At 39.4% G+C, this 12,715-nt stretch overlaps 1 protein-coding gene across 1 annotated transcript; it reads right to left on the reverse strand.

Moving 5' to 3' along the window:
* Positions 1-6,502: 6,502 nt before the first annotated feature.
* On the reverse strand, positions 6,503-11,153 carry LOC102313464 (selection and upkeep of intraepithelial T-cells protein 7). Its single transcript, XM_005951782.2, has 3 exons — positions 10,843-11,153; positions 7,768-8,121; positions 6,503-7,674 (listed from the first exon to the last, which is right to left on the reverse strand). Exons 1-3 carry the CDS (start codon positions 10,910-10,912, stop codon positions 7,523-7,525), a joined length of 576 nt encoding a protein of 191 aa, XP_005951844.1. The 5' UTR covers positions 10,913-11,153; the 3' UTR covers positions 6,503-7,522.
* Between the last annotated feature and the right edge of the window lie 1,562 nt (positions 11,154-12,715).

Raw genomic sequence — 12,715 nt, forward strand, 5'->3', positions numbered from 1 at the left:
TAGAAAATCCCATTCTAATTTATTTAAGATCCTTCTCATTAGAGTCAGTCTAACTCTGTAAACACCCTCATTACTAACACAACCCACATACTCATAAAAAAACAATTGTCGCGAAATCAATCAATGTAGAGCAGTGTCACAAACCACGGAGGCCCCAGAAAAGTGTAATCAAACGGTGAGTTTATTAACACCCAGGAGACAACATCAGCATACGTCTTCTGACAAAAATACATGTCGAGAACACTTATAGAGCAGTGAGGTACACCCCCCCCCACGGCGTAAAAATAGGTTAAAGACGTCAGTTACAGTAAATGGTACATCTTAGATGGCTATAAACAGACATAGAACTACTCTTTTCTATAACACCTTCCAAACAAGGTAATGACTTCAAGCCTTCAAGGTCTCTGAGGGCTGGTTGTCGACTCCGGTCATCTGTTACCAAGTAGACCAAAATGCAGTTGGAAGCTAAATGAGTTAAGGCCTCAGGCCTGACACATTCCTAGATTATCTGTGTTATATGTACCGGTATTGTTTGTTTTTTTTTTTGTTTTGTTTTTTTGGCCTGTCCCGTTTGCTCTTTTGCCATCAGAATTGTTGTCTAAAGGCAAAGAAAGATGCCCAACGGATTTACTTTACCAAATTGACCATCCCAGCCTTGCCGTAATGGTCCATTTGATTCACCTTTTATTGTTTATTTTATTTTCACTTACTGAATACGGGACAGACTTGACTGGGGGAAAGAAGGGGAGAAAGAAAGAGGGAAAGAGAAACAGCTGAGAAGAGGGACGGGGGAGAAGGGCAAAAGACAAAAACCAACAGAACGGGCAGAGAAAAAAAAATGCATATATCAATCACCTGGATCACCTGCTGAGAAAGAAAAAAGAAAACAAGCAGAAGAGAACAAGAGTAATAGAATAAACAACATCACAATGATATATGGGAATATGACAGTAAATACTAAATATTAAACATTATTGTGCAGCACATAAGATCAACAGAACACAGTGTGCTTTGAGGTAGGAGCCAAAAAGGGTGTAGTTTGTGGGTGTGATCACCCGTGTGTACACCTGTGAGCATGGACTCGCTTGTTTTTTGTTTTTTAAAAGGTTCCTTCATGTAATGATCTGCTAGAGGGTGTGTGTGTGGGGGGGGGGGGGGGGTTATATGTACTGTAAGCATGTATGCAGTCATCCTTCTATGTTCTAGTTTCCCTCAGCATGGATCACCTGTCACGCCAGTGAAGCTTAAAACCTTTAATGAACCGAACATCAACTCGAAATAAGCACAGATATGCAATGTGCATAAAATACTCTGGCCGTACCTGTAATAAAAGTTAACATAATAAAAGGATCCTTAAATTAACATCTTCAATAAACGACTTTAATGCAATATCAATACTGTGAGAAATATTATTAAATGGAACAATGCTGTAAAGAATGTTATTAATCCAATTGTAATGCTGTAAGTTATATGGCAGCAATAAAAGAATTTCTGTATCTCCACACACTCTTGCAGAAAAGGTATGAAAAACATTCTGTGCTTAGGAAACAGCAGAAACGAACAGGGTCTGTGTGTGTTAACTATAAAGTTTTGCAAATAAAGGTAGAGTAACAAACAGTTTTTCCTGTCTTCCTTATCTGTGTGTTATCTTTAATTTCAAGGGAGTAGCATGTTTGAATGCACATGTGTCAAACGCTACTAAAAACACAACCCCCGCGGCGGAAGTAAGAAATACTTCTCGCTGCAGTCGGGGCACGTGTGGCAACAGACACCATAAAATAATTAGAGGCACTTATTTGTATTTATGTTTTGGTGCACCATCAACCCTTGGCATGTTTTTTGATTAGTCTCAGATTTCATAATAAAGAACTTTAACACATCCATCATCAGAAGACACAGAGATTATTCTGTTCATCATTTGGAAATTCAGAATAGTTTTATTCAGTTTTGGTGAGCAGAAGTGGATGAAATGCCTGCTGGGACATGTGTGTCTGTTTGCTGGATTTCACTCCCTGCCTCCTGTTTGCCTCTACAGGTGAGACTGAACGCGCTTTAAATTCAGCTGGATTCACAAATAGTAACACAGCACTGAGAGCCATGTTTGGATTCTCAAGTTAGTTACCGCTTTGTTTTCCATCGCGTTTTCTTCCTGCTGCACCTGTTTTTATTATTACAGTCACTAAATACAACATTAAAGTGTTTTAATCAGCAGAAGTTCACAGTTCGAGTTAGAAACACTTCAATGTCACACTGTGAACTTTTTCTACTTCACTGATCCCAGCATATTTAATCCTGTTATAAAGGTTAAAAGGTTATAAAGGAAATGCTGTCAAAAAACACGTTGAAACACAGCTGAGATTTTGTCAAACAACATTTAAAGTTTGAACCGAGTTATCTGTAATGAAAATAGGAGGCCTGCTACACCTTGTTAAATATCCCAAATATTTGTTGTTTGGGTTGAAGGAAGAACAAGAAGAGAGATAAGATAAGATAAAACTTTATTAATCCCTCGGGTGGATTCCTCTGGGAAATTCAGTTTCCAATAGCACAGCACCGACAGAAGTTACAGAATGTGAGCAGAATAGCATATATACACATATATAAATACAGAGTATACAAAAGGGATAAATAGAATAAATAGGAATAAGAATACAAGGGAATTGCACATTTCAAGTATTGTGAGTCTGTTGCACCGTTGGTTATTAACAAAAAGTATTGCACAGTGAAGAGGCACTACAGCTTAGTTGTCCCCCCTCCTTTGTCCTCCTGTTTCCCCTCCCTCTCCCCTCCAGAGAGGAGTTAAACAGCCTGATGGTGTGTGGGTGTATAAACACTCAGTATATAAATGCTCAATCAACAATCTCTTTATTCCATACACTTCTCATAATTCCTTACACACTTTGAGCTTAAACGTCCTGACAGGAGATGAGCAAGGCGGGGTTTCCTGCAAAATGTCAAAGTGTCTGACTGTTTCTCACAGTCTTATAGCTTCAGCCCTCCGCCACACTAAGCATTCACATTCTTTCTCTCTTACGGCGCCTACGTGACGACCTTGGCTTCCTGTTTTATCTCCTCCTGATGAGATAGGGCAGAAAAGCTCTACGGTATGTTCTGTTCTCTTGTACTCAGAAAAGGAAGGCCAATGATTCTTACAAACAGTATTTCTTATAAATCAGCAGTATAGTGCATCATAAAACAGTAATGATTTCACATCTTTAATCCAAGACATAATGTGGCCTATAGCTGTATAATGATTCAACAATTCTTTGATTAGAAGTATAAGGTGGCATAGGATAGTATAATAATCTCACAACCTGCTTCCTGGGATCATTTCATTAAGCGCCTCCACTAACACACCCACTGTTCCCAGTACTGCTGAACACCTGTATGCTACACTGAAACAGGTTTTTACCCTCAACCTTACCCTTTGGTTGCAGAGTCAGAGCTCTGCCCTGCATTCAAAACACTTCCTGGTTCAGACAAAAACAAAAAAACAAAAACTGGAGGCTTCAAATTTTTCACAGTGACAGGCCCACACAGGTTTTTCTGGTTCATATTGTCTCTATTTGTAAAATTAAATATGTTGCGGTATTATTAAAATATTATCTTTAATGTTAGGAAGGTTAAAGGGACTATTTTCAAAGGTTTAGTGATCATTATTACACCATGGCCTGAGTAAAAATAATTTTTAGTTACTTGATTATTTATTTATTGTGGGTTAGTCAGTCTCTTTCAGACATACCTCACACTCAGGTCACATTTTTACTCAGTTCCTGCTTCGATCAGTCTAAACTTACTATCTTGAAATCATGCTGGCATATTGTATGAATGGAAGATATTTATATGCAAAAAGGCTGAGCTGAGACTAAGTGATTAAATAAATAAACACACATACCATCCATTATACTGTCACAGTATAGATCTGTGCTGCTGCTCAGTGTCCCCAGAAACAGTCAAAAAGCTCACAGCTGGATTTAGCAAAGCCGTCACTCAGTAATAATACATGTTGAAAATTTGTTAATAATAAACAAATAAAACAAATATACTCTTACAGGAATATAAAGTAATCTACATGCTACCCCAGAAAAAAAAATAGATCATTGAGTCACTATAGCAGTGATTCCCAAAGTGTGGATCACGGCCCCCCTGTTGGTCCAAGAAAGAGGCACAGATGGACCAAAAGAAGAGATTTAGGCAAGGCAAGTTTATTTGAATAGCAAAGATGTCAAACAGCAGCAGTAAAGCTGTTCATGGAGACTCAACCTCTCTCTCATCAGAATATCAGAATGTAGATCTTAAACTAAACGTGGCAGCACAAGGCTGGGATGGAATAAATACTCTTCACAATTTAACAGACAACCGACAACGCCACCCTGGAATTTCACCCGGAGAACACTGGATCGAAGTAATGCTAATTACCAGGAAGACGCTCAGGTCTGTTATACTCAATAGAGGGCCGTGGTCTAGTGATAAAGCAAATTGTCAATTTATTAGTAACTATTTAAAATAGCACATAAAAGCATACAGAGAACAAGGGTTAGCACGGAACTTTCACGGACAGAGCTCAAAACTGGCTGAGGCTAAAGTAGCACTGACGAGCGTTACTCAATAGTCCAGCGGCGAGGTGCTCTCAGTCACTGCCTTAAGTAGCGGGAGCAAACAAGGTGAGGAGCCACAGGTGATTGCCTACAGGTGGTGGAGGCCGGGAGCTCACAATGAGCTCCGCCCAGGCAGCGAGCAGAGAGAGAGAGAGAGAGAAAAGACAAAACATAACATGTAGCCACACAGGGCCAGCCGAGCAGGCACGGGGACCATGACACTGTGTAGATCTTTTTCTGTGAAAAGAGGTCATAGAAAAAGCAACAACAGCAGCAAGAAGCAAAAAGTGACAAACATTCAGTCCAGCAGGTCCATCCTCCTTCCCTCCATCCTCTGTGTCTCCTGTCTGACCTGCAGGTGAGAAACAGGTGTGAGGTGTCAGCTGTCAGGTAGGTGATGAGTGAAGAACAGAACAGAATCCATTTCCTCTTCAAACTGCTGTCAGACATTATCTACTGCACTCTGATCACATCACTCAGACCAGCTGCTTTCTACAAAGTCTCATCAACAACATCTTTAGAAACAAACATCAACAACCAGGAAGCAGCTTCACCTCTGATCACACACACACTCAACTCTACTCACTCACCTGGAGGATCAACAACTCAGTGTGATGATGCTGATATGGTTCCACAGTGCATTCCTGGTTCTTTCCTCTCTGACATGACATAACTGATATGTTCCAGTGTCATTTCTTGTCACATTCTTCAGAAAAAGACACCTCGTTAGAGCTGGGCGATATATCGAGTTTTTAAAAAATATCGATATATTTTTATACGAGATATAAGATGTGACAATATCCTTTATATCGATATAGTCTATGTTACGTTATAATTATACTTGTGGAGCCGCAAGTTTGCCTCTCTTTCGTCCACTTTCGTCTTTACGCAACGTTACTCGGCCTCGCCTCTCCTTCACTGAACACAACTCCCCCTCCTCCCCCATCGCTTCACCTGCAGGAAGCGACAAGATGGACACGGCAAATCTCCGTTAACGAGTTACTGCGCATCGCCCCGTGCGTGGGGCTGGACGGCCGTCAACGTGTTAGCTAGCTAACCACGCTAACGAGCTAACCACGCTAACGCCATGCAGCCCAGAGGTGCTGCACGGACTAAAATCCTTTCATTTTCTAGTTGACAGCGCGCCTTATGTATGAATTCTGGTTGTGCTTGATGGCCGCGAACCGATTTTATGTGGAACACGGCGCTCAGCAATCTGTCAAAAAATGTTTTAGTACGACTTTGGTAAGCTACGGAGCTGCACCGCTTGATGGACTGTCGGAGCATTACGGCTGAGCCTCGCGGAGTGATACGTACTGTGCTTCAACGTAATATTACCCTACTGTGTATAAGGACCATAAATGGCACCTGTTAAGAGACGTGGTTGCGAAGCGGATTTCAAACTCCAGGCTGTCAGTCACGCAGTACAAGTTGGGAACAGAGCAGCTGTGAAATCTGTCTTTGTTATTATGCTCAGCGTCTTTTAGTTTACATTTTGACTGCACAATTGTGAGCTTTTTGTTATGCACAAAAACAACATTGTTTTCTTTTATTTATGGAGCATTATTATTTAATAAATGCTCATAATTTATTTTTGAGTAAATTTTATGTACATCTGCTCTATGTTAATAAAAGTGCCTGTGTGACATCTGGGACACAGCTTTGACTAAGAACTCTCTTTTTGTTCTTACTTTATGGCTTTAAAAAAAATATATCGAGATATATATCTTATATCGCCATCCAGCTAAAAAATATCGAGATATGAATTTTGGGTCATTAAGTCCCAAATGCTGATATTTTGCAGTGTTTTCATGAGAAACAGGGAACATGAGAGTTCGTTGTAGCTGTTGCAGGCCTTCAGATGGGCCTGTTTTATACAGAAAAACACGAGCAGGAGACACAAGTTGTGCTCAGGCTGCAAACTCTTCCTCATCTATTTATTAAACAGAATTTCACCATCTTTTTTTGTCCATGTACACATTGTCATCTTGTCGTCACATAAAAACACAACGTTGACTCAGGTTAAGATCTTTAAACCCACCTGGTTACCTTGTTTGTTTAGGTATAAATTTACACAATAATGACCTTTTATTGATCCCTTTTACATGCAGTGTAACTTACAACTAAATCCTCCTGCTCTGCAGCTTCAATAATATATCTGAGCAGATTCACTAACACTGATTAACCTGCTTATTATTCACTTTGTAAACTCTCTTTATCTCTGAACACATACAAATATACAAAAAACTCTGACAGTGACAAACAAACATATTCCACCGTCTCCCAAATAAATATATACCAGGCTGTATGTACAGTATAGAAACAAAATGAGTGAGGACTAGATCATGTAGAAATCCTGTTTCAACATGATGTATGTGATCATACATTTATAGGTGTCACACACTGCTTCCCAAAAAATTAAATCATCAAATTAATAAATGAAAACATAATGATAGAAATAATTCTGGAAATAAAAAATAAGTTTTGGTGAAAGTGGATTGTAGCAGTCATTTGGGACTGGCTGCTCTATGAAGACTTGATTACATCCAGCTTTGATTTAAATGATTGCTTTTTAACAGCTAAACAATCTTGGAAAAGGAAACACTTTGTTTCATTCATTTACTTTTTTTAAAATCTTTTTAATAATGTTTCTAAAGAAACACTAAAGACATTATTAAATAAATTCAGGTGTTAGACATCTACAACCCACTGAGCAAAGTGACCTCGGAGTGACTTTTATCTGCCATTTCTGTAACACCAGATGAGGTCTTTCAAGTTGCGGACCTAGTTTGGATATATAGATGTTCAGAATTGGTCATGGACTGATGGACCCAGTATAGACATGATCTGCACGTCTATCCCATGTCCAATGTTTAGTGGGTAGGTGACTTAAGGTTCACCTGTCGAGTCATCTGAGGTCTGGATCAAATCTTCTTCTCCTGTGTTTTGGGTATTGTGAAGGTCATAAAAAAAGCAAGAGCTAGCGTAACAAGTATAACACTAACTGTTAAACAAAAGTCCAGTCCAGAGGATACATACTCGTTCCCTTTGCCTTTCCTGTGTCCTCCTGTCTGACCTGCAGGTGAGAAACAGGTGTGAGGTGTCAGCTGTCAGGTAGGTGATGAGTGAAGAACAGAAAATAATCCATTTCCTCTTCTAAATGACTCACCTGGAGGAACAACTCTCAGGTAGATGGTGCTGATATACTCAAAAATGCTTTTCCTGCCATTTGTTCCTCTCTGGACCACGTAACACTGAAATGTTCCAGTGTCATCACTCGTCACATCCTTCAGAGTCAAAGACACGTCTCCGTCCTTCATCTGTCTGTCCTGCAGATCCACCCGGTTCACAAACGATGGAAGCTGGTTGAATGAAATAAACTGCTCACCCCGGTACATGAGAACATGTCCTTCCTGCAGGTCAAGTCTGAACCACTCCACAGCTCTGATGGGCATGCTGATGTTTGGAGTTTGACATGGCAGAGACACGTTCTGTCCAGACTCAGCTTTGATGATTTTCCCATCTGAAACAGGGGAGAACCTTATTAGTTCACAGACAGAGAGCCCGCAGAGCTCAGCTGAACTAAAAAGTCTTTTCAATCTGAGATATGGTGAGAGATAGAAGTATCTGACACACCGTGAGTTCCTGCAGTATGTAAATACATTCAATTAAATCAGAGGGAACATTTATAATAAATAGTTAATACTGAGTATTCTAACGATTACCCACAAAAATGTTTACTTTAAGTTTTCATCTCAGATAAGTGTGTGTTAGCTTTGGCAAGCATGCATACATCATTGATTAGTTTATGTGTAGATTTGCCAAAGTGTTGAAATATATACCTTATTTTAAATAAAACCGTTTTAAAGCCTTATTTCAGACTCACTGTTGCAGTAAGATCAGAAGGACCTGTTTTATTATTTTTATGAACAAACAGGATATGTTGACAAACCAGACTTACAACAACAACACAGATAGGAAACAGTCATTACACATTCAACAGCTGTACACAGATCTGCATCTTAAGGATAAAGGACACTCTTTCGAGGATGCCAATGTTCACATTTTGGACAGAGAGGACAGATGGTTTGAAAGAGGAGTGAAAGAAGCCATCTATGTCCACTGTGAGCGACCATCTTTGAACAGAGGCGGGGGTTTACGACACCAACTCTCTGCCATCTATAATCCAGTTTTGAGATCCCTTCCCAGACGCCTTAACGCCCACTCACATCCTGGGCCATCTGACCTCAGGAATTCGCATGATAAGGTGGGGCCAGGTTTCACAATGAACACACCCGAAACTCTGGCTGATTGGGACCCACACCCAGTTTCACACCTTGGCTCAGGCGATTAGAGGATCATCAGGGGGTCCTTTGTCCCTCTGTGGGGGGAATACTCCCACTAGGTTTATATCTGGGACTCTCCACCATTTGACCTTAGAACTGAAGAAGCTTCTCGGATGAGAGGTGAAGAACGCTCTTCAAGCTTTACTATTGTAAGACACTGACTGCTCCTTAATATAATAAAGGCCTCACTGTGTCGTGAATTAGGAGTAGATTGTAGGAGACCCCTCCCCCACTTGAACTGTGAAAGTAAAACAGAGAGGAGTTAATGCTGAGTGGAAATTCCCCAGAGAATGTTTGGGTGGGGGTCTCAACATTTGTAACTGGATAACTGTGGTCTGGAAGGGAGATGGGTTTTATGACCTCTAGGGAGTCACCTACACCCACAGTGTTTTAACTGTCACGCACACACATCCACACGCACACTCACTCATGTGCACTCACACATACACACAGGTATGCGTACACAGTCACACACGAGCACTCACATAGACACGAGGAACGCGCACATGTAGGCATTCATGTGCTCGTGCACATAGACACAGACAGAGTTTGCAGCACACCGTGGGGGTTTTATGATGGGGTCGCTTCTATAAAGCTGGCTGTAACTAACAAAGGGGTGAAGATTTTGCAGAGGGGCACCGGCCTGGCAAGTCTTCCCTTCTAGAAGATGCATGCTTAAATGAAGATGAATGAAGATGAGTAAAGATGAGTAAAGATGAATAAAGGCTTTGTGAAAATGACTACTGAGTCCGGTGCCATCTCTGGATGCTCGAGGAATAAAAAGAACCGGGGTAAAACTGATTTCGCAACACTATCAGTGTGGTAGATAACACAGTTGGGGTCATTATACTGAATACCTGGTATGAAATGAATTTTCTTACTCTATAGTGTTTGAAAGCAGAGTTTTTTAGTTAATATTTCTTAATATTCTGTTTTAATTTTTTTATTTTTCAGTGTTGCAATTTGTAGACAGTCCCTTAAAACTTAGGCTCATGTATGTCTGAGATCAACTCCTTTGAATGAAAATGAGGTTGTAGATTTTTTAATAACATGAAACGATGGTGTTATTGGAGCTCTGATGAAATTTCTGATAGAAGTTCAAAAATGGTGAATTTCAAGTTAACCTTAAAAAGGGAAGCGATGCAACTCTAATTGAGAAAAACAAGAACTTGATTTCAACATGTGTTTTGATAGCATTTTCCAGACCTCTCATTCATAAACCTTTGACATAAACGCCATAACCATATTAATGCGGCAAATCTCCGTTAGCGAGTTAACGTGAATCGCCCTGTGCATGGTCCTGCACAGTGCTAACGAGTTAAGGAGCTAACGCGTACAACATTTACTAAAATATTTGTTACTTTGTATATTTAAAACACAATTTTAAATGTAATCTAAATATTACAGGAAACTAAATATTTAGCTAACATGCAAATTTATATTACCGGTCAATGGAAATACCAAAATAAAAGCTTTACGAAAACCTCCAGTGCTAAAGTGTGCAGTAGTGGTCCAGTTCTTCTTACCGCCATAAGTTGCTTCACTTCTTGCCTACCAGCACAAACACGATTTAGCTGAAAACATCAAAAGAGCCATCCAAAGGTTCAGCAGTAGTGCACCCTCAGCAGCTGCAGTCTCCACCTCACAATCACCGCAGCACATGTCCAGCTAAATCTCTGGAGTTTAAATGAACCCATTTTCTCGACCATATCTAAGGCTTAACAAAATCAGAACTTTCACTGACTCTACTTTCTGGAGCAGGGGCTCAGATCTTTAAAAACTCCTCAGTAGCATCTGATCGTGTCATGTACTCATAGACAGCAAGAATCCAAACATGGCTCTTCGTTGTGTGTTTCTATTTGTGAATCCTCTTGAATTTAAAGCAAGTTCAGTCTCACCTGTAGAGGAAAACAGGAGGCAGACAGACAGTAAAATCTGGCAGAGAGACGAGCTTTTCCCAGCCGGCATTTCATCCACTTCTGCTCATTCAAAGCTAAATAAAACTATTCTAAATGATTAAGCTTTTTTCCCCCAGGAAGAACAGAATAACTATGTTTTAAACCTGACTAGGTTAAACACTGGTCAGTGTCATATCAGCTCTGCATGCTTATGTTCAGCCTCTCTCTCTGACTGTCTCATGAGGAAAGAGGAGTTGATGTTGATTATGAAATCTGGGACTATTTAAAAAACAATGCCAAAGATAATGACGTTCGTGCATAAAAATAACAGGGAGTGCCTTTGTGGGAGAGCAGACTGACTTGTTTTCTTTTATTAGTTATTTGAGGTGTGTGTTTTAACAGATGCCCTGATGAATGCATTGTCTCCACCCACTAAGCATTACATGGGTGTCATCCTTTCTGTCAGTAAACACTATTACTCAAGTACTTTTGATTTAATTCTAAAAAAATTTAGGACTGTAGAGTGGGTTCATATTAACAGTCAAAACATTTGTTTTGCATTGACCAAGTCTTCCAGCTCAACTTGATGATTTATTGTCCTAAAACTGAAAAGAAAAACCGTAAAACTGCTATTAGACTTGCAAGTGCGTTAAGGAGATTCTTTGTCCCCACTGGGGAGTGATCATTACCAAGAGTGGCTACAGATACTGTCAGCAACCATGTCTATATGGATGACATCAAGCTATATGCAGGAGTGAATGAGCTAATAATAAAGATAAAGTATTTTTTTATTTTATTTTATTTTGAATAACATAATGTGTTTATTTATATTGTAAGCAAGTAATCACTAGGTAAGCAAGTAATACAGTACTTACTTATTTATATAGCACCAACTTACAACAACAGTTACCTCAAGATACTTTTTATTGTAAAGTAACTACGTTACAATAACAAAAGGTGAACGATAAATGATAAAAGCTGAAGTTATTTAAAACTCGTGCACATACGCACACATCACAGGTTCTGTTCATGCTCCTGCAAGGTATAACAAAAACATCTCATTGATGACGCATGAAACACGTTAATACCGTGATAAAAATACGTATATTCTTTGGACTGATTCCAGATCAGATTAAAGCTGCACCAACTGGTTTAACAGGACAGAAAGTTCTTGCCCTCATTCTCTCCATGACGAAGCAAAATCTCTCTCAGATACAAACACACACAGCAGCTGCAGCACCTAGTGCCAAGTACCGTATCATTTTTACATTTGTTTAAAAATATTAATGTCCTTGCAGTGGATTTCTTAGTAAGCAAGGACAAGCAAGTAGCTGTGGGACCTTCCTGGTAGTGGGTCCTGTTGTCCTTTCCCCTTTGTTGTACAGCATACAGGGTTTAAAGTTGGTTTGTTTGCACGTGTGCTCTTTCTCTTTCTGTTACAGGCTTCAAGCACAGGTAAGTAAGTATTTAAAAAGTTAGAAATCAGTGTTATGACAAAGTGTTGATGATGTCACTTCACTGAACCCCTAAACTCAACTTCACCTGGTAAATCAATTATTAAATTACAATTAGAGTATATTTATAATTATATATGTTTAAAGTATATGTTTAACTATTTAAACATATACTTTATGTATCTGCACAAAAAAGATGACAACGATTACAGAATGCTTATGTTTGATTCTATTTTATTTTTCATTTGGGGTGCTGAAATTGTGTTCAAAATTTTTTCAAAACATTTAACTCTTGTATGGTGTTCGGGTCTGTGAGACCCGTTTTCAGTTTTTTTCAAAAGAAAAATTAAACAATTAATTATTTTTTCAACCTGAAATTCATTGGCTTTGGCTTATTTTCTGTGAAGAACATAAATCCG

This window comes from Haplochromis burtoni, unplaced genomic scaffold, assembly GCF_018398535.1.
Source record: "Haplochromis burtoni strain Fernald_Lab_line unplaced genomic scaffold, NCSU_Asbu1 Contig_939, whole genome shotgun sequence".
Taxonomy (NCBI): Eukaryota; Metazoa; Chordata; class Actinopteri; order Cichliformes; family Cichlidae; genus Haplochromis; species Haplochromis burtoni.